The following is a 27,422-nucleotide window of genomic DNA, read 5'->3' on the forward strand; positions in this document are numbered from 1 at the left end:
CAAACCTTTATTTTCCCTAATAGAATAAAGAAGCTTCTCCATCACTAGGATAAAGATAGGGAAATAAATGAAGAATACATTAAGTTCTTCATTTAACAAACATTTATTAAATGTTAACTATGCACCAGGCATTGTTCCAAGCATGCAGCAACATGCAAATTTGCTAAAATTCTGATTTTCTTCGTGGAAAGAGAAATAGGACAGGGAATAGCTTTTCCCAGCCCTGCTTCCAGTTCTATAACTCATGTGCCCTTAATGCTGCTTATTCTCTAGCTCACAATTGCAATTACTCCTGCATTCCTCACAAGAGAGCAGTGAAAGAGGCCTCTAACATTGCCTACTCTGGCAGACTGGAAATGACCTATGGGAGGATGAGGGTCGGGGGCTCTAGTACCTGGCACATGTGGCCAGGACGAGAAAAGCTGGCAGCTCCATCTGTCTAGGGGCATGTCTAGGGCAAGCAAACTAGTGGGGGGGGGGGGGGGGACAGGGCTGCTGTTCACACATGCTCATATGTCAGTATCCAGAATTAGAATGGAGTTAAATCTTGGAGCAGTCAAATAACTGAGTTTTGCTCATGCTTCGCCAAAAACTACAAGCCTACATTTCCAAAGGCAAGTAATAAACTAGGTTGGGCCCTTTTCCAGGATTTCAGCCTTCTGGCAGGACAGTGCTGGTGTAAAGGAAGTGTGGGGCCAGGCCCAAGGAAGTGTTGTATGCATACCTTATAACCAGACAAACCAGAATAAGCTCAATCCCCCATCTGCATTTCCTGCCACCCAAGGGACCAGTTGTATTTCTTACCAAAAAGAAAGGTTGCCCAAAGGACAAGAATGGGGGAGAACTATAATTATATTGTAAGGTCCCAACCTGAAATTTACACCAGAGTAACTTGTAAGATAGAAAGGGAACCTAAAACTTTCTTTCAAATATTAGCAAAAAGAAAGCCTAACATCTCAATGACCTTGTCAAAATTTGTAGGTTTTTTTAATGTTTATTTATTGGGGGGGGGGGAGGAGGGAGAGAGGGAGTAGGAAGGAGAGAGGGAGTAGGAGTGAGGCGGGGGAGAGAGAGACACAGAGAGAGAGAGAAAATGTACGCAAGTGGAGGGGCAAAGAGAGAGAGGGAGACAGAGAATCCCAAGTAGGCTCCAGGCTGTCAGCGCAGAGCCCACACAGGGCTCAAACTCACGAACCGTGGGATCATGACCTGAGCCGAAATCAAGAGTCAGATGTTTAACCGACTGAACCACCCAGGTACCCCCAAATTTGTAGTTTTAAACCCATTTTATAATTTGAGGTCAAGCAAACAACAACAACAAAAACAATGCGAGGGTATGTTTAAAAGCAACAGAAATGTAACACGGCTAAAATGTAAAGGAGTCTCAGTTCAAGGTGGTAAAGAAGTAACAGCCTCACGGGGCCAATGGTCCACTTGAACCAGGTTTTTAACTGAAGGAGCTCACAATGAATGCTAGTGCCAGTTCAGACACTGATTCTCTGTGCAACACCGTAAGCAACTCATTTAACCTTGACCATCTCTCCCCCAGCCCTATGGAGGAAACATGGTACAGGAAGTCAGGTCAAATACTTGGAAAATGGCTCTAGCTCTAGCTAGGTCTTAAACGTTCCAGTACTGTTGCCCGAAAGAAACCCCTGCCCAGCTCTGTGTGAAGCCCATGACTGGTAACTCGCTCCTTCAAACACCAGTTGAGAGCCTCGTGCATGAAAAAGGGACACCTCAAATCAAAATGAAGTACTCCAAAGAAGTAGAATAGAAGTAGTATGGTAAAGTGGAAAAGAGGGCTGATTATCTATCATATCTTAGCCATTTTAACTAGAAGAAAACTCTTGGGCAAGTCCCACAAGAACTCAAGGACTTCGTTTTCTTTATTTGTGCAATGAAAGGGCTGCATTAGAGAAACTCTGGGGTCTATTTATAATCCCATGTAACCACATGGCTCTCTCAGAACTAAAACTCTTTCTTATCTGTTCATCTGAAACTCCATTCAATGCTTCATATTGGTTTACGCTAAAACAGCATGCTTATCGACACATCTAAGAATGAAAAACACCGACTACCAGAATCATACTATGCATTTGGTCTCAAGGTCTTCAAGCCAGCACACAGTAACTGCAACAAAATGAAGCCAGTGGTTTTATCTTAGTTAACAGAGCGTTCCAATCTATGAACATACTTACCCACTGACAGCAACTACAGTGAGGCAGAAACATGATCCAGGTCAGTGACAAGAGCTGCTCCAAATGTCTCAACTGGGTGTTCCCGGGACTGTGAATTTGCCACCTGCCCTCCTCTCTTAAATCCCCTATCCCTGGGGAAAGCACCCACGTTAGGAAGATGTATGTTCCTTGCACTTTTCAGTTAACCCAAATTTCAATGGCTGATGTGACCTAAAACTGCAAGTGTCTGCCTGCCAACTGGAACCTCAAGTAGAAATAACGAGCTATCGCAGAAAAATCACTGAAATGACAAAAGTGATATATCTGTAGCCTAGGAGTCAAGGACTAATCATTTGCTGCCATCCAGTTTCACATTTCTCACGGTCCAGGTTCCCAAGCACCAGTTTGTCAGTCACAAAGCAGGGTGAACAATTAATTACAAAAATCACACATATCCCACATCTGTAGCCTGACAGAAATCGTGCAGAGCTTGAGGGAAACCAGAGTGCGCTAAAAATTATGTCTTGCCTCTACTTAGATCTTGTTCCTACTTGGGCTGTTGGGAGTAAACCTTAAAATGAGCCAATATTTAGGCTGCCATTGGTCTCAAGAAACTACATTAGGCCAATTCATGGCATTAGGGTTAGGCTTTTCTCTGTAGTCATGATTTATATTAAAAACAATAATAAGAGCTATCACTATAGTGTTTACCATATGGCAGACATGGTCCCAGGTACCTCATGGAGAGTAATTCATTCAACCCTCACCAAAACCTATCTGAGGTAGATTCTATCCTTACTCCATTTAACAGAGGAAGAAACTGAGGCTCCAAAGAATTACTTGTTCAAGGTCACACAGATAGTCAGAAACAGTGTCAGGATTTGAACCCAGGCAACAACGCTCTCGAGTCTGCACTCAGAACCGTTATGCGGAAGCACCCACAAATAGAAGGTACACGTTATCCCACCTCAGCTGAGCCCTCCATGACTCCCAGCATCCACAATTGTACTACTGCTCATTGGTCACTTGCAATGAATAACCTCCCCTCTTCTTCAGGGAGAACATATAGGCTCCTCGGGTGTGGCTGATCTATGCCAAGTATCCTTCTTTTTATAAACTTGTCCAAGTTCTCCCTGTTCTCTCAAAACAGATGCCCCAGGTCTGTAAATCCCACCCTCTCTTGCTGCCTTGGGGACCCTGCTCTAAGACCCTTTCTACCCTTCCCCATTAATCTCTTCTCTTCTGTCTCTTCCCCATCAACCTGTAAACATGTTTAAGGATACCACCTGCAAAACCAAACCAAAACAAAACAAACACCAAGCCCTCTTTTGATCTCTATTCACTTTCAACTCCATTATTTTGGCCACTATCTCACTCTGTGACCCTGGATAAATAAATTGCTTACCCTCTCTACTAGGCTTCAATTTCTGAATCAGAATAATGAGGGTGCTGGACCAGAAGGTCTTTAAGGTCCTCTGATCCCCAATGTTCTATGGTTTTTAATGCAGAGAAGAGATCTGAACAAGTTTAATTTCTTCACTGTCCCCAGAAGCCCCAAAGTTAATTTTCTTCTAAGACTGCCAAGCTGTTCCTGTAGCCAGCAATGCTCCCCGACTTCTCTCCATTCATTCCCCAAACCTTTGGATTCCCTTGAAGGGCTAGCTTAAATCTCACTGGCTCCAGGATATCCTAACCTTTAATTCTTCCAGAACTTCACCTAGGGACCACAACTGAGCACTCTCCATCAACAGTGCCTCATCTTTCACATTACTGTCCTGTGTATCTTTGTTCCCTCGCTTCGACTAAGCTCTCAGCAGGTAGGCACTGTGTCCACTTTTTTGTAACCCCTACAAAACCTCACACTAAGTAGGTCTGCAATAGTTGCTCAGCAATGCTGGTTGTCGGAGGGGTCACCCAGTAGCCACTAAGGAAACCAGCAGTCAGTGTGTGTTACCCAGGCTCTCATGAAGGAAGACTACCCCTATCTTCTACTCCTCTCTCATGCACATGAATCTGTGAAACACAAACTTGTCACTCAAGAGCATCATCCAAAGTTAGGAACAGGAAAGCTTAGCTAACTCCTTGATTTTCTTTTATCAGAATCAGAAAACAGTTATAGCTGTGTTTCCCTTTGATCCAAACTTAAGTAAGTGCAGGCGCTGTAACTTTATGAGTCTCTGGTTGATCCAGGTTCTACACTTCCACTAATACATATTCTCCAAGGTTATTAAGTTCCTTACTTTTCAACACATACAGCATTATGTTACTTCCTCACACTTGCAACCAAATTTCCAGGAAACATCTGGAATAATATTAGAGACTTGGTGTTATATCAAAACTACATCCTCTGCTTTATTCATTTGGAAGTGACTAATTTCAACCCTGAGGTTAGAAGTGAGCACAGCTGGATGTGTATGTTCTAGGACTTTGTTAGCATTTACCAACAAAGATGCCAAGTCACCAATGAAAACCCTAAAACAGTGCTCACCTTCACCTTCAGAGAACTACCGAGGTACCGCTGCTCGGTACTGAGTACTGTTCCCTGTTCTATAACAAACCTGGGTAACTACTGACTACTCAAAGTGAATCCCAAAGTTCCTCAAACAATTTTAAACTCAGTTTTTTTTAAGTCAGTTTGCTTTAAATGAATGCTCCAGAACACTGGTTCTCAACCCTGGTTACATGGTAGAATCATCTAGAGCACTTTCATAAATACCAATGCCCAGCTTCCTCCTTTCCCCCACTCACCACCCTTCAAAGATTTTTATCTAACTGGTTCAGAGTGAGACCTATATACATCAGTTATTTCTTTCTTTTTTTTTTTTTTACATCAGTTATTTCTTAAAGGCAGTTCAGCTACATTGAATAAATTAAGGTATTATTATTTCAGGTATGCCAACAGCATTACGGCTGTGTTCTGGAAAAGGGTTCTTAGTGGAAAAACTGATAAAATTTAAGTAAGGTCTCTGTTTAGTTAATAGGGTGGTACTGATGTTAATTTCCTCATTTTGATCATTGTACTAAGGTTCTGTAAAATGCTCACTTTAGAGGAAGCCGTGTGAGGGATATACAGGACCTCCCCAAATTACTTTTGTGACTTTTGTCTAAATCTAAAATTAATTCAAATTTTGGAAAGTTTTCAAAAGAGTCCTTTACCTTTAAAGATACATACTTAAATATTTGTGAATGAAATTAAATGCCTGAGATTTACTGCCAAATAGATCAACTGGAGAGGTGGCAGGGAGTGTGAGTGGGGATATGGAGCGAGGAGCTTTCACAAATTGATGCCTGTAGAGGGCGCCTGGGTGGCTCAGTCGGTTGGGCGTTTGACTTCAGCTCAGGTCATGATCTCTCATGGTTCCTGAGTTTGAGCTCAGCATCAGGCTCTGTGCTGACAGCTCAGAGCCTGGAGCCTGCTTCGGATTCTGTGTCTCCCTCTCTCTGACCCTCTCTGTCTCAAAAATAAATGAACATTAAAAAAAAAATAAAAAAAATAAAACAACAGAAATGGATTAGAGGACCTTCCGATAAGAAAATGAGAAGCATTACAAAATAATGGTTCTAAAATCTTCTAAGAGTTAACATCATGGTTAATTTCTAGCACAGAAGTCAAAAATGGTAAGGTGTCTGCAAAAGCATTTCCCAAAGAATGTTCTAAAAACACTACTTCTATATGATGTTACCTAAGATAAAGGTTCTGAGGTCAAATAAGTTTGAAAAGGGGCACCTGAATGGCTCAGTTGGTTAAGCATTGACGTCGACTCAGGTCATGGTCTTGTGGTTCGTGAGTTGGAGCCCCACGTTGGGTTCTGTGCTGACAGCTCAGAACCTGGAGCCTGCTTTGGATTCCATGTCGTCTTCTCTCTCTGCCCCTCCTATGCTTGTGCTCTGTGTCCTTCTCTCTCAAAAATAAATCAACATAAAAAAAAAAGTAAGTTTGAAAAGCACTGGCTTTCTTTACTATAAGATTCCTAAGAAATTTATTTTTTAGAAGATTTTATTTTTTTAATGTTGATTTATTTTTGAGAGAGAGAGAGAGAGAGAGAGAGAGAGATAGCATGAGTGGAGAAGGGGGAGAGAGAGAGGGAGACACAGAATTTGAAGCAGGCTCTGGGCTCCAAGCTGTCAGCACAGAGCCCAATGCAGGGCCCAAACTCACTGGCCCTGAGATCATGACATGAGCTAAAGTCAGACATTTAACCGACTAAGCCACCCAGGTGCCCCTCAAGATTTTATTTAAAAATTTTTATATTTATATATTTATTTTAAGAGAGACAGAGAGTGCAAGCTGGGGAGGGACAGAGAGAGAGGGGAACAGAAGATCCAAAGTGGGCTCTGTACTGACAGCAGAGAGCCCGATGTGGGGCTCAGACTCATGAACCGTGAGATCGTGACCTGAGACGAAGTCAGACACTTAACTGACTGAGCCACTCAGGTGCCCCTTAAGATTTTATTTTTAAGTCATCTCTCTCTATACCTAATGTGGGGCTCAAACTCACAACCCCAAGATCAAGAGTCGCACACTCCTCCGACTGAGCCAGCCAGGTGCCCCAATTCCTAAGAGCTTTTAATAAAATCATATGCATCATGACTTTCCAAGGGTGGTGATGGAATATGCAAGAACATGGAACTAGTTTGGTAGAATTTATCTTGGAAAATCATGCGTGAGACCAGTGATTCCCAAATCTCACATAATGGAGAATGTATTCAGTGTCATTTGGTAAGTGTATTAAAGTAATGATTCACAGACCACATCCTAGACCTACTGGCAGGAGAGAACTCAGTATTAAAACAAACAAACAAAAAACTCAAGAGAGTCTAATACATAATCATGTTTGAGATTGAAATCTCTGTAGATCATACTACAGTAAAATAAGCTTATAATATTTGAAAAGCTACAACAATGCCAACCAATATGCAAATATGAAATGACAATTTGGAATTGTCTTCCAAATGAAAGTACTTAATCCACGAGAGAAGCATATATGTATACTTTTTATGAAAGGTAAGTAGTAAAACATTGGAGGCGTTGGCAAATTTAAATCTATCAATATAATTAGTGACTACTGTGTAATCTCAAGGATGTACTACATCTATTACTAATTGTTAATGAATTTGCAACGATTCTCAACCCTTTACTTGTGTGTTTCCTCATGTCCATCTTCTTTTCATGCCTGAGCCAATGACCAGGACTATTTAAACAACTCCAGGAGGTGCCATTAACATAAGTGGTTTCTCCAGGACAGAGCTCCTGCCCTTTTCTTTTTTTTTTTTTTTTTTTCAACGTTTATTTATTTTTGGGACAGAGAGAGACAGAGCATGAACGGGGGAGGGGCAGAGAGAGAGGGAGACACAGAATCGGAAACAGGCTCCAGGCTCTGAGCCATCAGCTCAGAGCCCGACGCGGGGCTCGAACTCACAGACCGCCGAGATCGTGACCTGGCTGAAGTCGGACGCTTAACCGACTGCGCCACCCAGGAGCCCCCCCTGCCCTTTTCTTTATATGATACTACTTTGTGGTATTAGGAATCTCAATCCCTTCTTTACTGAAAACTTTGGAAAGTGTATGTACTATGCCTTAGTGCTCACAGAGCTGTGCCATGCCAGCAGCCCAGCCAATGATATACTTAAGTGCTTCACAGAAGTACCTACTATTATTAATAATTACTAAACATTTGTACCATGCACTTTAGGTTTCTAAGTACTTTCACATGAGTTTTCTTGCTCTTTCCCTCACAAAAACCTTGTGCATTAAGTAGGCATAATTGTTTCCATTCAGCCAATAAAAATCACCTAGCTTTTCACATGCTAATACAGTGAAAAAATAATTGAAAGAGATATCAAGGCTCCTGCTCTCAAACAAATGATACCCTGTTGGAAAACAAAATGTAAATTATATAGGGAACAGCGAAAGTCCATTCAAAGATATAATGTTAGCTACAGCAGATTAGTATACCAGGACTTTACACACACTAACAATAGCTAACACTTACTAAGCAATTTAATCATCACTCAACACTTGGGACAGTGTTACTGTCCCCCCATTGTTACTATTACCCCATTTTTCAGATGAGAAAACCGAGACCAGAACGAGTTAAGTAAATTATCCAAGCAAATAAGTGGTGAATCAGGATTCAAATTCCAGATTAGTCCAGCTGCATAGACTACTCCTTTTCACCAACACATTTTACTGCTAGGAAAGACAGAGGACAAATGTCAAGACTAAGATGGGTGCCTGAGGGGTTAAGCATCTGACTTTGGCTCAGGTCATATCTCATGGTTTGTGAGTTCGAGTCCCACTTTGGGTGAGCTTGAGCCCTGCTTTGGGTGAACACGAGCCCTGCTTGAGGTGAGTCCCGCTTCTCTCTCTCCCTCTGCCTCTCCTGGGATTCTCTCTCTCTGCCTCTTGCTGACTTTCACCCCCTCTCTCTCTCTCTCTCTCTCTCTCTCACAAATAAATAAATAAATAAAATAAAATGTAAAAAAAAAAAAAAAAAAAGAAAAAAAAAAAGACTAAGAAAATGGCTACTTCCCATAAAGCTTGGATCATTGGCTCTACTGCTCAGTAGAAAAGGACCTGGTAGTCAGAGGAAATGAGAATCGTGAGCTGGTGATGTTATTTTCCCACAGTACGTTACCTCTTTGATTCGTTTAACCAAAGCATTCTGATCAAAGGCAACGGCCTCTGCACACTGATGAAGGTGGTCCTGATATCGAAGGCAGAGCTGTAACACCTGCTGAGAATCCAATTTCTCCAGTTTGGTATTTGTTGGGGAAGTCTGGCCACTCAATAGTCCTTCAAAGTAGAAAAAATTTAAATCAAATAAAATAGAAATTATTGTCAACAAATTTGTTTTATAAATAACAATAAATTCACTGAAGACAGGATAGGAGACTAAGATTTAATCTTACATCTTTTCCTATATACTAAAAACAAACATAGCAACTGTCATTTATGGAGCATCTGTTACACACCAATCACTCGGCAAAGTGCTTCCTATACATCATTTTTCATACCCATAATTGCCCTAGAAAGTAAGGAATTATTATCCTATTTCATAGATAAGAAGTTCAAGACACAGAGAAGTTAACTTTCCTAAAGTCACACAGTGACTAGTAAGTGGTTTCTCCAGAATACAGTTCCTGACCCTGTGACACTATTTCAAGGTATCAGGAATATAAATCCCTTCTTGAATGAAAACCTTGGAAAGTGTATTTACTCAATTTCTTTTAATAATTAAAATGACTGTCTGACTTCAAAACAAAGACTGCAGCAAGACACAAAGAAGGGCATTACATGGTGATAAAGGGATCAATCCAATAAGAGGATATAATAATTATAAATATTGATGTATCCAACACAGGAGCACCTAAATATATGAAACAAATATTAACAGACATAAAGAAAGAAACTGAAGAGTAGCGGACTTTAACATCACACTTACATCAATGGATAATCATTCAGACAGAAAATCAATAGGGAAACAATGGCTGTGAATGATACATTAGATCAGATGGACCTGATACATTTAGAACATTCTATCCAAAGATGGCAGGATACGCATTCTTTTCAAGTGTATATGAAACATTCTCCAGGACAGATTACACGTTAGGCCACAAAACAAATCTTAATAAATTTAAGAAGACTGAAATCATATCAAGTGTCTTTTCTAATTACAATGGTATGAAACTAGAAATCAATTACATGAAAAGAACTGGAAGAAACACAAACACATGGAGGCTAAACAACATGCCACTAAACCACCAATGAGTCAATAAATAAATCAAAGAGGAAATAAAAAAAATACATGGAGACAAATGAAAATGAAATGGTCCAAAATCTTTGGGACACAGCAACAGTAGTTCTAACAGGGAAGTTTATAGTGATATAGACCTTCTTCAAAAAACAAGAAAAATCTAAATAAACAATCTAACCTTACACCTAAAGGAACTAGAAAAAGAAGAACAAAGCCCAAAGTTAGTAAAAAGGAAGCAAATAATAAAGATTAGATGGAAGTAAATAAAATAGAGACTAAAAAAAACAAGAGAAAAGATGAATAAAACCAAGATCTGGTTCTTTGAAAAGGCGAACAAAATTGATAAACCTTTGGCCAGACTCATCAAGAAAAAAAAAGAAAGAAGACTCAAATAAAATCAGAAATGAAGGAGGAAAAATAATAACTGACATCACAGAAATATAAAGAATTATAAGAGACTACTATGAAAACATGCCAACAAATTGGACAACCTAGAAGAAATGGATAAATTCCTAGAAACATACAATCTTCCAATATTGAATAAGAATAGAAAATCTGAAGAAACCAATTATTGGTTATACAACTGAGTCAGTAAACAACAACAACAACAACAACAACTCCTTTCAAACAAAAGTTGAAGGCCAGATGGCTTCACAGGTGAATTCTACCAAACATTTTAAAAAGAGTTAATACCTACTATTCTTCTCAAACTATTTCAAAAAAATAGAAGGGGAAGGAAAACTTCCAAATTCATTCTTTGAGGCCAGCATTGCCATTACTAAAACCAGAGACACTACAAAGAAAGAAAACCACAGGCCAATATTACCGATGAACACAGATGCAAAAATCCTCAACAAAATATTACCAAACTGAATTCAACAATACATTAAAGATCATTCACCACGATCAAGTGGGAATTATTCCACAGATGCAAGCGTGGTTCAGTATTCACAAATCAACCAATGTGGTACATCATATTAACAAAAGGGAAGATAGATACCATATGATCATCTCAATAGATGCAGAAAAAGCAGCAAAATACAACATCTGTTCATGATAAAAACTCTCAACAAAGTGGTTTACAGGGAACATATCTCAACATAGTCAAGTATGAAACACTCACAAGTCACATCATACTCAGTGGTGAAAAACTAAAAGCTTTTCCTCTAAGATCAGAAACAAGAAAAGAATATCCATTCTCACCACTTTTATTCAACATAGTACTAGAAGTTCTAGCTTCAGCAATCAGACAAGGAAAAGAAATAAAAGCACACAAATTGGTAAGAAAGAAGTAAAACTATCATTATTTGCAGATGACATGGTGCTACATATAGAAAACCCTAGAGGTGCAGGATATAAAGTTAATATACAGAAATCTGTTGTACTTCTTGGGGTGCCTGGGTGGCTCAGTAGATTGAGCAGCTGACTCTTGGTTTTGGTTCCAGTCATAATCTCATGGTTTCATGGGTTTGAGGCCCCACACTGGGCTCTGTGCTGACAGTAGGAAGCCTGGTTGGGATTCTCTCTCTTGCTCTCACTCTCTTTTGTCCCTCCACGGCTCATGCTCTCTCTCAAAATAAATAAACTTAAAAAAATTTTTTGTTGCACTTCTATACACTAACAATGAAGTAGCAGGAAGAGAAATTTTAAAAATCCCATTTGACTAAAAAATTAAAAATAAATAAATAAATAAATAAATATCATTTAAAAGAATGAAAAGAATAAAATACCTAGAAATAAATGTAACCAAGGAGGTGAAAGACCTAAACTCTGAAAACTGTAAGACATTGCTGAAATAAACTAAGATGATACAAATGAAAAGACATACCATGTGCATGGATTGGAAAAAAATTAGTATTGTTAAAATGTCCATACTTTCCAAATCAATCCACAGATTGGGTGCAGTCCCTATCAAAATACCAATAGCATTTTTCATAAAACTAGAACAAATAATCCTAAAATCTGTATGGAACCACAAAAGATCTGGAATAGCCAAAGCAATCTTGAGAAAGAACAAATCACAAGCCCACATTTCAAGATATACTACAAAGCAACAGTAATCAAAATGGTGTGGTACTGGCACAAATGGAACAGGATAGAGAACCCAGAAATAAACCCAAACTTATATGGTCAATTAATCTACAACAAAGGAGACAAGAATACACTATGGGGAAAAGACAGTCTTTTCAAGAAATGGTGCTGGGAAAACTGTACAGCTACACGCAAAAGGATGAAACTAGACCACTGTTTTAACACCATACACAAAAGTAAACTCAAAATGAATTAAAGACCTAAATGTGCAACATGAAACCACAAAACTCCCAAAAGAAAAAACTGTTATCTCTTGGACATCAGCCTTACAACATATTTATGGATAAGTCTCCTCAGATATGAGAAACAAAAGCAAAAATAAACTGTTGAGACTACACCAAAGTAAAAAGCTTCTGCACAGCAAAAAACAAAAACAAAACAAAAACCATCAACAAAACAAAAAGGCAACCTAGTGAGAAGATATTTGCAAATGATGTATCTGACAAGGGGTTAATATACAAGATACATAAAGAACTTAGATGTTTTGGGGTGCCTGGGTGGCTCAGTTGGTTAAACATCCAACTTCAGCTCAGGTCATGATCTCACGGTTCAGGGGTTCTAGCCCCACATTGGGCTCTGTGCTGATAGCTCAGAGCCTGGAGCCTGCTTTGGGTTCTGTGTCTCCCTCTCTCTCTGCCCCTTCCCCACTCACATTCCGTCTGTCTGCCTGTCTCTCTCTCTCTCAAAAATAAACATTAAAAAAAAAGAACTTAGATGATTTAACACACACACACACACACACACAAATCCAATCAATCTGATTAAAAAACGGGCAGAGGACCTGAATAGACATTTTTTCAAAGACACACACACAGATGGCTAATGGTGCTCAACATCACTAATCTCTCTCAGAGAAATGCAAATCAAAAACCAATCAAAATGACGAGCATTAAAAAGACAAGGAACAACAAGTGTTGGCAAGGATTGGAGAAAAGGGAACCCAAGTGCACAGTGGTGGGACTGTAAATAGGTGCAACCATTGTATAAACTGTGTAAAATGGAGGTTCCTTAAAAAATTAAAAATAGAAATACCATATAATCCAGGAATTTTGCTTCTGAAAATTTACCTCAAAAAAATGAAAACACTAATTTGAAAAGATATATGTACCCCTATGGTTATTGCAGCATCATTTACAGTAGCCAAATTATGGAAACAATCCAAATGTCCATCGATAGAAGAAGGGATAAAGAAGATGTATAGATTCAGAAGACAGACAGACAGACAGACAGACACACACACACACACACAGAGGAGTATCAGTCATTAAAAAAAAAAAGAATGAAATCTTGCCATTCGTGACAACATGGATGGACCTACAGGGTATTATGCTAAGTGAAATAATTCATACAGAGAAAGACAACATATGATTTCACTTATGTGGAATCTAAAAAACAAAACAGACTCTTAAGTACAGAGAACAAACCGGTGGTTGCCAGAGGGGAGGTGAGCGGGGGAATAGGTGAAATGGGTAAAGGGCATTAAGAGGTACAAATTTCCAGTTATAAAATAAATAAGTCATGGGGATCAAAAGTAGAGCATAGGGAATAGAGTCAATAATACTGTAATAATGTTGTATGGTGACAGATGTGACTACACTTCTTGTGGCGAGCTTTGAGCAATGTACAGAGTTATGGAATCACTCTGTTGTACATTTGAAACTAATAGAACATTGTATGCCAACTATACTTTAATAATAACGTTTTTAAATGGCTGTTTGAAAAACTGAGAAACAGAAATAATATGTAAAGGAACCCATCAGGAGGAGATGCAAAAATGAAGAAATTTAAAAAGTGAATAGAATGTCAGTGAACACACTAGAAACTTTTGTTATGTTTTTTTCCAACATCAGTTTTGTTGTGTAACTACTAAATTCCTGACATGTGCATAGGACGCTTATTTTCAAAGCCTTTCATATAAACTTAACTTACTTTTCTTTAAGGTGTAGTATGTAGAGGAAGATAATTACTAACACTTACGTAAGAAAAAAAATCAATTAAAGAGGCTAAATGAGTTGTCCATAGTCACACATCAAACTCTTGACTAGAACTCAAACATACCAACTTTTGGCCAAGTACTCTGCCAAGCCAAAAGTTCACAAACTTCTCGGTGTTAGGATTCCTTTACCCTTTGAAAAATTATTGAGGACCCCAAAGAGCTTTCTGTAGTTAACACCAGTAGTCACCTATTAAAAATTAAAACTGAGAAAATTCTTAAATATTTATTAAATTATCTTAAAACAACAATATTAGCCTCATTACATGCTAACATGAACAACATATTTTAATTTTTTTTTAACGTTTTTATTTATTTTTGAGACAGAGAGAGACAGAGCATGAATGGTGGAGGGACAGAGAGAGAGGGAGACACAGAATCGGAAGCAGGCTCCAGGCTCTGAGCCATCAGCCCAGAGCCCGACGCGGGGCTCGAACTCACAGACTATGAGATCGTGACCTGAGCCGAAGTCGGACGCTTAACCAACTGAGCCACCCAGGCGCCCCTGGACAACATATTTTAAAAGAAGTAACGATATTTTCCAAAACAAAAAAGTGAGAAGAGTGGTACTGGTTTAAATTTTATAAGTCTTTTCAATGTCTGGCTTAACAGAAAACATATGGATTCTCATATCTGCTTCTGCATTTAATATGTTGCTTTTATAATAGGTAGCTTCTGAAAAACTCCATTGTACATTTGTAAGAGAATGAGTGTAGCTAGCAAGTGTCTAAGTATTTTTTTTTATTTACATATTTTGAGAGAGAGAGAGAGCATAAGCAGGGGAGGGGCAGGGAGAGAGAATCTCAAGCAAGCTCTGCGCTGGCAGCACAGAGCCGGACGTGGAGCTCAAACTCACAAACTATGAGATCACGACCTGAGCCAAAACCAAGAGTTGGAAGCCCAACTGACTGAGCCACCCAGGCGCCCTGCAAATGCCTAAGTATTATTGTGAAAATAGTTTTGACCTCAGAGAATCCCTAGAAGGGTCCCATGGATCCCAGGGATCGCCCTACCACACTCTGAGAACCACTAAGCTAGGGCCACACTGTCTCATATCAGAGCCAATGATATAGCATAAGGTACACCAAAATCAATATGACAATGGGGCATATGCTGAGCATAATCAGTTTAAGCCCACCCACATCAAAGCTCATCTTAGGAACCCCTCCCCATTCTTGTCCCCAACCACCAACGTCAAACTTTCACTGATTTCTCCGGTACTAGAACTTAAACCAGTCTTCTCCTCCCCCACTTCTCCTACCTCAGCAGGCTGTATGATGGGCTACCCAGTTGGGCTATCACAGAGAATCCTCAGAAATGCCAGTCAGTGTTCTCAGATCTTCATCTCACCTGAAAGAGCTAAGGTAAGGGCAGGGTTGAACATGAGGTACCACTCTGTTCCCCCATATTCCACTGCCAGCACTTAGGTCCCTCGGCAGTTCCACTGCGGATCCTAACAGAGGAAAGCACCAGTTACTCCAGCTAAACCTGCCTCCACACGGTAGCTTCTGATGAAGCCACTATTTGCAAAAATAGGGATTTATTCTTTAATTGAAAGTTTTATTGAGATCCTGTGTATAGGATCTTGTGTATCCCTTTACTCAACTTCCCCCAAAGGTAACATCTGGCAAACCTATAATACAACATCACAAGCGAGACTGACGGCGATACAATCCAGTGATCTTATGCAGATGTCCCCATTTTACTTGCACTCGAGTGTGTGTGTGTGTGAGCATTCATGTACGTGCACGTCTGTGTACAGCAGCGGTGAACCACACGATGATTCTCCTTCTGACATATTGCCAAAAGGTCAATGGTAGCCTAACAGGATATAACAATGCCTACATCATTTGCCTCGCTTCATCTCATTGCACAGGCATTTTATCATCTCACGTCATCACAAGAAGGGTGAGGACAGTACAATAGGCGTTTTAAGCCAGAGAGAGCGTACATCCACATAACTTTTATTATAGTTCATTGTTAAAACTGTTCTATTTTATTATCAGTTGTTATTATTAATCTCTTGCTGTGCCTAATTTCTAAATTAAGCTTTACGACAGGTGTGTACATTTAGAAAAAACCTAATATATATAAGGTTCAGTACCATTCAGTTTCAGGCATCCACTGGGGGTCATGGAACGTATCCCCCCACGGATAAGGGTGTCTACTATATTTAGCTCTATACAATTTTTTTCACACGTGTACATTCATGAATCCACCACCACAGTCAGCTCCTGAGCTGTTCCATCACCACAAAGATTTCTTGTGCTGCTTTTTATAACCACATCCACCTCTCTCATTCCCCTCCCCATCCTTAACCCCTGACAACCACCCATCTGTTCACCATTAAAAAAAATTTTTTTTTAATGTTTGTTTATTTTTGAGAGACAGAGACAAAGCATGAGAGGGGGAGGGGCAGAGAGAGAGGGAGACACAGAACCCAAAGCAGGCTCTAGGCTCTGAGGTGTCAGTACAGAGTTCAACACAGGGCTCGAACCCACAAACCATGAGATTGTGATCTGAGCCAAAGTCAGAGGCTTAACAGACGGAGCCACCCAGGTACCCCGTGTTCACCATTTTTTTAATTTTGTCATTTCAACAATGTTTTATAAATGGGATCATACAACACATGTAACCTTTGGGGATTGGCTTTTTTCACCCAATATAATACATTCGAGAATCATCTACGTTGTTGAATCTATCAATAGTTTGCTCCTTCTCATTTCTCGGTAGTATTCCATGGTATGTATGTACCAGAGTTTGTTCAACCTTCCATCCATTGAAGGACATTTGAGTAGTTTCCAGTTTGGGGGCGGTTAAAAACAGAGCTGCTATGAACAGTTGTGCACAGGTTTGTGTATAAGCCAATTTTCATTTCTCTGGGATAAATGCCCTGAGACTGACTGCCATGGCTGGGCCATGTGACAATCACTTGTTTAGTTTCATAAGAAAATGCCAGTTTTCTAGAGTGCCTGAAATTAATAAGATGGGGATTTTTCAGACCACTAAAATCTTCTCACAAAATTATCAAGGACTACCCTAAAACTGACAAAGATACAGTCCCAGGAACAGACCTGAGGAAGAAGGTTACCGAAAGCTTTCTGCTGTCAATCCAAGAATTAGAAACAGAGAGGAGGTGCCATGGAAAGAGGAATGAAAGATTTTGTGCTTTCAATAGTGGGCCAGGATAACGCAAAGGCCATAAGGAAACACTGTTAAATTCAACAATATAAAAATCAAGATTCCTCATGGACAAAAACCACCCTAAATTAAACAAACAAAAAAAAAAAAAAACAAAAAAACCCTGGGAAAAATACCTGCAACTCATATCAGAAAAAGCAAACTTCCTATTATGTAAAGAGCTCCTAGAAATTGGCAAGTAAGGAATCAGCAAAAGAAAGATGGACAAAGGATATGAATAGGCAGTTCACAGAAAAGGAAACCTCAATGCCTCAGCTACAAGAAAAGATGTACAACCTTATTCATCATAAAAAAAATTAAAACTTCACTGCAAGCCCATTTTTCACCTATCACATTGGTAAAAATCCAAAAGTATGATAAAAACTCCATAGGTGGAACTATGAAGAAAACAGGCATTGCTGATTAGTATATAAGTCATTAACACCCCCACAGGGGGCAATTTGCCATGGATATCAAAATCACAAATCCATAGAGCCTTTGATGCGGCAATTTCACTACTAGGAATTTACACATAAATTAGCACATAGGCTAAATGTTGTGTAAGGTATAAATATATAAGATTATTCGTTGCAGCAGTGACTGTCATAGTAAAAGATGAGCAAACACCTCAATGTCCATCAACAGGGAACTTGTTAATTAAACCAAGGTACATCCATAAATATGATATGACCAGAGAAACCAATAAAGGAGCTCTATATGTATTCACAGAGAAAAATCTCCATAAGATATTAAGTAATAACTCTTTCACCTAGGCTGCCAACATGGTATGCAGACAGGAAGACCTGGAAAGTTCCGGGCCATATGAGCCACAGCCACGGCTGCATGGGCAGGCAAGCAGGGGAAGCACCCAGGAGGCTGGGATAAACAAACATCACTCAGGTTACTCTGGGAACATTAGTATGAAGTATTACGACTTAGGAACAAGAGCTTCTGCCCAACTGTCAACCTTGATAAACTGTGGACCTTGGTCAGCGAGCAGACGTGGCTAAATGCTGCCAAAACCAAGCCTGGAGTCGCTCCTATCACTGAGGTGGTGCGATCGGGCCACTACAAAGTTCTGGGGAAGGGAAGGCTCTCAAAGCAGCCTGTCATTGTGAAGGTCAAATTCTTCAGCAGAAGAGCGGAGGAGAAGATTTAGAGGAGGGCAGTGCAGTGTCCTGGTAGCTCAAAGCTACATGGAGGAAAGTGCATTAAATGCTTTTTTTTAACAAGTGTGCTTAAAAAAAAAAAAAGATATTAAGTAATAAAAGAAAGGTATATAGGATGGTGTTTAGACTATGCCATCGTTGTGTAAGAAATGGGTGGTATGCAAGTAAATAAAAATATATATTCATAATTGCTTATATTTTACATAAACTCTGGAATGACAAGAGTCAGACAAATGGAGAGCAAGGGTAGGAGGGAAGACTTTCACAGGATATTTTAACTTTTTTTTTTTTAACCAGATGAATGTATTTTGTTCCAAAAACTTTTAAGTAAATCAACTTATTTTAACAAAAAGTTGCCAAGGTCTTTCTCATCTATAAGTAATATCTCCTTGGGCAGTCCTCCCCTCATCCCTTGCCCCAAGTATCCTCAATTATATAAGCCCAAACCGGTTCCATATCTTTCATTCTCACCAAGGTTGACATGGCTGAATATACCTTAAAACATAATCTTCTCCACGGCAATTAAATTAAAAGCCTCATAACAGGGGCGCCTGGGTGGCTCAGTCAGTTAAGCGTCCAACTTCGGCTCAGGTCACGATCTCGCGGTCCGTGAGTTCAAGCCCCGCGTCGGGCTCTGTGCTGACTGCTCAGAGCCTGGAGCCTGTTTCAGATTCTCTGTCTTCCTCTCTCTCTGACCCTCCCCCGTTCATGCTCTTTCTCTGTCTCAAAAATAAATAAACTTTAAAAAAATTAAAAAAAATAAAAGCCTCATAACAAACTTTGAGATGGGGGAAGATATTTTACTTATCTATTTACCTCTTATGTCTGCCATACAGCACCTAGTACATAAAAGGTTCTCAAATTAGCCTAGGAGGATACATTCTACCACTGGAATTCCAAGCAAAGAGTGAGCTGAAGAAGACTTTAGGGAGAAAAAGCCTTTTCAGGGTCACTACTCTGTTCTCCACATATACTTAAGAGTAAGGCCTGGTCTCAGTCTGAATCTGCTCTTTGAAAGTGAATGAGGAAGATTTCCAGTGCTTGAGGAGACTACTGGGAGCTTGTATTAAAGACTGGGGAACGTCAGGGCCAGCCCAAGCTTCCAGAGGGCTGAAGGGCAGAAGCAGAGGACCCACAACCCAACTCTGGCTCACAAAACAAAACCTTTACTCTTTCTCTTTAAAAAAAAAAAAAAATGAGAAAAGAAATTTTAAGAAGGCTGCCAAGTCTAGAAGGCATACTAGAGTTGTTTAAGTTGCAGCCAACTTCAAAGTCAAAGAAATTATACTTTAAATCATCCTTATAAATTACAATTGTACCCTCCCCCTAATCATCTAAAAGCCAAGCCCAGGTAGATGGGTCTATTATCAGAATGTGCTCTTTTTTTTTTTTTTTTTGACTCACAGCCATCTCTGAAAATCTACCACAAATCTTGCTCCAGATCATAGAAGGAGCAAGAAGGATCATAGAAAGGGGGGGGGGGGGGGAGGAGAAGAGAAGAGAAGAGGAGGAGGAAACAACGATGACGATGACCAAAACGACGACAGGCCACTTTTTCTACTCCTGAAGCTACAAAGCTGTGGCAACATAGGCCAATTCTAGAGGCAGTAAGCAAATATTTCCCATCACTCTCAAATGTCAGGAACCTGCTTCCCTCATGTTGATGACTGAACCACCCCTATTATCTTCTGATCAAAAGAGGAGGGAGAACAGAAAGCTGGGTAAATTTAGAGATGGTAAATTTTGTCATTTGTAGGAGACCGCAAACTGCCAGCCTTTTGGACTGTGTTTCTTCTGAATGCATGTTTTTTTAAATTTCACGTTTCTGAATTTCAGGATTTTTTTAAGTGCAGATGCTTTCAGTGAGGTGCATACTCTCCTACTCTCTCAATCCCACCACTTCCTACTGCTATCTGACCAGCCAGCTTCCTTCATTCGCATTACCTGGCCTCTGAGGGCCTCTACAGTTACACCTGTGTTTTAATTCTTACCAACTCTAATAATAACCTAAACCCTTAGTAATAGAGAGTGAACCATATATCATCTTGAAGTTATTTTTTGTATAGTTTCATAAATGCTCTTTATCGTTAAGACTTTTTAGTTTTAGTTTTTCTTATATAAATCTTCAAACACATAGAAAAGTAGGAAAAAATATACCCAAATGTTCACCCTCTAGATTCAACAACTAACATTTTATTCTATCACTTCATCCTTCTCTGCTTCTTTGGTTTCCTGTGCCATTAAAAAAAATTAAAGCCCTCATGACACTTCACTCCTAATACTCTATTCTTCCACATGTTTATGATTAGCTTTTCACGTTAAAATTTCTAAATTATGTCTTCCTTACTGTGCAAGAGAACAGGACCATTACCCTTAGCTTTCTAATTCTTCTTGAGCTTTAAAACAGTGGTGCACTCAAAGTAGATATTTACCGAGTTAAAAACCTGATCTAATAGATTCCATATTTGCAAGTGGTAAATACTGGAGACATTTCTTAAGACCCTGTTAGACCCTGTTGAAACGACTTTGTTTATACAGAAATGGAGAGTGGGCTCCAGGGAATGGGTGAGGACCAAGACTGATTATTACCCAGATCCAGCAAACTGCCATCTGTACCCACCTCTTTGTGTAAAGTGCTGAGTGGAAAAATCATCAGGGTTAAACATTTGGGAAATATTTTGCTGAGCCATCTTTTTCTTTCTGAAATGTCAGGTAGGAAAAAAAAAAACGTTTTTTTAAAGTATAGCGCAGAACCATATGGGTATTAACCTAGGCTATTACCAAACTGAATTCCTTAACTTTTAAGGGCTTAGCCACTTCCAGGACTAAAATGAGTCTTATGAGTAGTGAGGCCTATATTTTAGAAACAGTATAAGAAGCTGGTTTCCTGCTGCAGAATCCTGAGAGCAGAATCTCTGGAAGTTTGACTGTGAAGGTATAACAAGGCGACAGATTATGAAAAAAGAAATTCCCTCCCAAACTATTAAGAGATTTTTTACTGTATTGGTCATTGTATATTTGAAAGACAGAAGCACATTAGCCATGTGTGTTCTTTACTCAATATAAACTTTAGTTCTCAAAAGTTCTCTTTTTTAAAAAAAGGAAAGGGGTCTAAAAATACCAACCCAACTTGGACAGGATCCTATGATGTATACTGGTGACCAATTCTTTTGGGGTATTCAGAAAAAGAGTGCACTCCATAACCGGCTCCCTTTGGAACTTTTACCTCCATTCAGTCACCTCAGAGCAGCACCATCTCACCCAGGAGAAGAAACCAGCCAGACAGGCTATCATCATGGTTTTGATTAAACCATGTGATGGAAGAGACCCCAAGTGCAGGCAAGCTGGATATAATATGCCAACCCACCATAAGCAAAGAGTGAACTGAGGAGAAAGAGTTCTGTGTGAATAGAAATAATCTCCTAACAGTTACCCATAACTACCAGAGGGCCGATAAAGAGCTCTCTCATTAAGGTGGTGCTATAGACTGAATGTCATATCCCCCCAAATTCATATGTTGAAACCCAATCACTAATGTGATAGTATGAGGAGGAAGGGCCTTTGGGAGGTGATTAGGTAATTAGAGGATGGATCCCCCATGAATGGGATTACTGCCCTTATAAGAGACCCCAGAGGGCCCACTTGCCCTTTCTACCATGTGAGGGCAAAACAAAAAGATGACTATATGAATGAGGAAGTAGGCCCTCACCAGACACTGAATCTACCAGCATCTTGATCTTGGACTTCCCAGCCTCCAGAACTGTGAGAATTAAATTCTAAGACAGGGAGCTTATTAGTCCCTGGAAAAAGCTGAATTCAGCCCTATTATTACTGGTTGTGTGATTTGGGCAGTTTACTTTATATCATATCTCCAGGTCTCAGTGTTCTCATGTGTAAAACTGGGATAATAACCACTCCCCCTTACAGTTTTCCCAGCACACAGTAGGATCTTGACAAATATCTGTTCCCTTTATTCTTGTCTTTCTTAAGACTCAGAGAGGTAGAGGGGCACTCAGGCTTCAAGGGAATTTATGGTAAGTTATAGAAAGCAGTTCATCCATCTAGGTCCAGGCATTCATTTATCTATGGGCCAATGACCTTGGTTTATGTTACCAAAGAAAAAAAAGCAGAGAATGTTACGACCAAAGGTAGATACAATTTTTCCAAAGGTGATCAGTTTCTACAGATGAGACACCTCGGTGTCTTCAAGAAATCCTGTCCACTGTTATGAACTTACCTTAGCTTTTCACAATCTTCTCCACTTTTTCCTCCCAAAGAATGAAGTGAAATGTTCAACTCATCTTCCTCCTTCAACAATTTCCAGGTTCAAAGGCTTGCTCTCTGGTTAAATTTACAGGCCATGGAAGGGGGGCAGCATTATATAATGAAAGATAGAAGCTTTGGAGTCAGGTAGACCTGGGCATTTGAATCCTGAGATTGCCATTTACTACCTATGTTATGTAAGAGTAGGATTTAATTTCCTTGAACTCAGTTTATCTACAATTTGAATACTATCTAGGTTAAAGGAGTACTGTGAGAATTATGTGAAGTTACGCTTGACATAGTATTTGGCACAGAACAGGAACTCATTTCACTGTCCCCAGGTCTCCAACTACCAACTGTTGCCACAGTCAAATAAGCAGGTTTCAAAATCTGGCTGAAGGAACGGCCAACCCTACTATACTAGGAGTATTTGCTAGCCCCTCCAACTATATCCCAGACTGTAGGAAATAATAAAGAAGTCATCTGACACCTCAAGCAGATCACCAGAAGCAGCAGGAGTTAAATGCAATGCAGTGCCAGATAAAAGCTAAAATTAAAAAGTAGGAACAACAAAAAAGTCCCAGAACACAATTCAAAAATGGGCAGAGGACTTAGTAGACGTTTCTTCAGAGAAGATCTACAAATGTCACTTAGCACATTAAAGATGCCCAACATCACTAATCATTTAGGAAATGCAAAACAGAACCACAATGGGATGCCGCTTAACCATTAGGATGGCTGTTATCCAAACAACAGAAAATAACAAGTATTGGTGAAGATCTGGAGAAATTGGGACCCTTGTGCAGTGGTAGTGAAAATGTACAACAGTTTTGAAATGACAACAAAGGATATAGAATGTTACATCCGCTTAGTTGAGAAAGCAGTGGCAGGGTTTGGGAGGACTGGCTTCAATTTTGAAAGAAGTTCTATTGTGGGTAAAATGCCATCAAACAGCCTCCCATGTCAAAGAGAAATTGTTTGTGAAAGGAAGAGCAAGCCGATGAGGCAAACTACATTGTTTTCTTATTTTAAAAAACGGCACAGCCACCCCAATCGTCAGTAACCACTACCATCAGCAAAAAGATTCTGACTCGCTGAAAGTTCAGATAGTACCATTTCTTTGCAAAAAAGTATTTTTTAATGAAGGGATGCACATTGTTTTTTTAGATTTAATGCCAATGGACACTTAATAAACTATACATAGTACAACCTAAACGTAACTTTTATAAGCACTCAGAAACCTACAGTTTCACTTGACTCACTTTATTGCAATATACAGTCTGCACTGTGGTGATCTGGAACTGAACCCACACTATCTCTGAGGTATGCCTGTATGTGGCAACACTGTCCTTCAAAAGTGTGGAAGACATTAAGACATTCCCAGAGAAACAAAAGCTGAGGGGAGTTCATTACCTCTAGACCTGTCCTTCAAGAAATGCTAAAGAAAGCCCCGCAGGTTGAAATGAAAGGGCAATGGACAGGAACTCTGAGCTGTATGAATAAATAAAGATCTCAGTAAAGGTAAACACGCAGGCAATTATAAAAACTAGCGTTATTATAACAATAGTCTGTAACTCCATTTTTTGTTTCCTACATGATTCAAGAGATTAATACATTTTTAAAACTTATTAGTTTATGTTTTTGGACAATGTATACAGATGTAACTTTGTGATATCATCATCTGAAAGGACTGAATATGCAACTGTAAAGGAGCAGAGTTTTTATGCTATTGAAGTTAATTTGACATCAATTCAAGTTAGAGTGTTACAACTTTAGTGTGTTAAGTATAATTCCCATGGTTGGTGAAGATGTGAAGAAATTGAACCCCTTGTGCACTGGTGGTTTTGAAATGACAACAAAGGATTTAGAATATTACATCAGCTTAGTTGATAAAGCAGTGGCAGGGTTTGTGAGGACTGGCTTTAATTTTGAAAGAAGTTCTACTGTGGGTAAAATGCCATCAAACAACCTTGCATGCCAAAGAGAAATTGTGAAAGGAAGAGTAGGTCCAATGAAGCAAACTACATTGTTTTCTTATTTTAAGAAATGGCCACAGCCATCCCAATCATCAGCAACCACTACCCTGATTGGTCAGCAGCCATTAACAAAGCAAGACCCTTGTGAAGAAAATGAGAAAGGAATTTAAACATTTCACTACAAAAAAAAAAAAATCAATTCAACACAAAAGAAGATAGTAATGCAGGAAATGGACAAAAAGGCTATAAACCATAAAGGAAACAAGAGCAGAATCACAGAAGTCCTTCTTCCTTAGTATTTACTTTTTAAAATGTCAATGGAATAAACTATTTTATCAAGAGACAGAGATTGGCACAATGAATTTGTAAAAAGGATGATATAACTATAGGATATCTACAAAACACTCACTTTACATCCAAAGACACAGGTAGGTTGAAAGCGAACAGATGGTAAAAGATAGTCCATGCATATAGTAACAAAGAGAGAAGGATTTGTTACGCTAATTCAGAAAAAATAGACTTTAAATCAAAAAGGGTTATAAGAGACAAAGAAAGACATTATTTATAAATTAATAAAAAGTTCGATATAGCAAGAAGTCATAACAACTGTAAAACACTTACACACCTCATCACAGACCATCAAAATATATCATATATCAAGCAATAATGGACAGAACTGAATGGAGAAAGAGACAGTTCTACAATAATAGCTGGAGACTTCAACACGCCATTCTCAATACAGAAAAACCAGACAACAGATAATTAAGAAATAGAGGACTTAACACAGTAAACCAATTAGATCTCACAGACATATACAGAATGTGCTATCCAACAACAAGAGAATACATACAGACTCTTTGCAAGTGCACATGGGACATTTCTCAGTACATTTCCCAGACCATTATGTTAGGCCACAAATTAAATCTCAATAAAACTTAAAAGATAAATATCATACGAAATATCTACCCACAAAAGAATTAAGTTAGAAATCAATACAAGAAGGAAAACTGAAAAATTCACAAGCTTGTGGAAATTAAACCAACACACTCAGAAGCAACTGATGGATCAAAGAAAAAAATCACAGGGAGATTTAAAAATACTTAGAGATGAATAAAACCTAAAATACAATCTACCAAAACTTAAAGGATGCAGCAAAGCAGTGCTAAAAGGGAAATTTATAACTCTGAATACTTATAATTAAAAAGAAAAAAGCAGTCAAATCAACAAGCTAAGATTACAACTTAAGGAACTAGAAAAAGAACAATAAACCATACCTAAAGCTAGCAGAAGGAAATAGTAATGGTTATAACAAAGAGAAACGAAATAGAGAACAGAAAAATAGAGAAAATAAACAAAAGTTAATTCTTTAAATAGAACAAATTGACAAAGCTTTAGCTAGAAGAACTAAGAAAAAATGAGAGAAAACTCAAATTCTTGAAATCAGAAACAAAAGTGGGGACATTACTACTGAATCTACAGAAATAGAGATTATAAATGAGTAGTATGAGCAACTGCACATCAACAAATTGGATGGCCTAGATGAAATGACTAATTCCTAGAAATACAAAGCTGCCAAGACTATCATAAAGAAAGAAACAGAAAATTTGAATAGACCTCTAATTAGTAAGGAAATTGAATCATTAATTAAAAAACAAAAATCTCCCAGGGGGTGTCTGGGTGGCTCAGTCAGTTAAGCCTCTGACTCTTGGTTTTGGCTCAGGTCATGATCTCAGGTTTCGTGAGTTCGAGTCCCTCATCAGTCACTGTGCTGATGGTGCAGAGCCTGCCTGGGATTCTCTCTCTTCTTCCTCTCTCTCTGCCCCTCCCCTGCTCATGCTCTCTAAACAAACAAACAAACAAACAAACTTTTTAAAAAAATCTCCCAGTAACAACAAAAAAAGTCTTGAACTTGATGGCTTCATTGGCGAACTTTACCAAATATATAAACAACTAACACCAATTCTCAAAATTTTCCAAAAATTGAGGAGGAAAGGACACTCTAACTCATTCTGTATGGCCATTATTAACCTAATAGTGAAGCCAAACACACTACAAGAAAAGAAAATTTCTGACCATTATCACTTATGAACAGTGGTGCAAAAAGCCTTCAGAAAATGCTAGCAAACAGAATTCAACAGCATATGAAAAGGATTACATACCATGACCAACTGGGATTTATTCCTAGAATGAAATGATGGTACAACATAGGAAAATTGATCAGTGTAATACACAACATTAACAGAATAAAGGATAAAAACTACATGATAATCTTAACTAATAGAGAAAAAGCACTTGACAAAATTCAACACGCTTTCATGATAAAAACACACAACAAACTAGGATAGAAGGAAATTAATAAAAGAGCAAATACAGAGCAAACAATACTCAATGGTGAAAGACTGAAAGCTTTTCCTTTAAGATCAGGAAAAAGGCAAGGATCCCCACTTTTACCATTCTAGTCAACATAGTACTGGAAGTTCTAGCCAAAGCAATTAGGCAAGAATAAAGTAATAAATGAAATACAACTTGGAAAGGAAGATAAAATTATCACTGTTTGCAGATGACATGGTTTTATATGGGGGAAACCCTAAAGATTCCACACAAAAAATTTTTAGAACTCTTAAATGAATTCAGCAAAGTAGCAGGACACAGTTCACACACAAAAATCAGTTACAATGAGAGTTCTGAAACACTGCTGAAATAAATTGAAGAAGACAAAAATAAATAAAAAGACAACTCGTGTTTCATGAATTGGAAGACTTAATACTAGGATTTTTTATTTTTTTTATTCAAGTATAATTAACATACGGTAT

General features: G+C 38.8%; 1 protein-coding gene across 2 annotated transcripts in view; it reads right to left on the reverse strand.

The window, feature by feature from the left end:
* BORCS5 (BLOC-1 related complex subunit 5) overlaps nucleotides 1–27,422 on the reverse strand; it is a 98,669-nt gene that overhangs the window by 17,325 nt on the left and 53,922 nt on the right. For both annotated transcript variants that reach the window (XM_040488898.1, XM_040488897.1), the window contains exon 3: nucleotides 8,819–8,976. In XM_040488898.1, the coding sequence (XP_040344832.1) occupies nucleotides 8,819–8,976 (158 nt within the window). The remainder of the gene's footprint in view (nucleotides 1–8,818; nucleotides 8,977–27,422) is intronic.

The sequence above is a fragment of the Herpailurus yagouaroundi genome, unplaced genomic scaffold (assembly GCF_014898765.1).
Source record: "Herpailurus yagouaroundi ecotype Mexico unplaced genomic scaffold, PumYag 166, whole genome shotgun sequence".
NCBI lineage: Eukaryota > Metazoa > Chordata > Mammalia > Carnivora > Felidae > Herpailurus > Herpailurus yagouaroundi.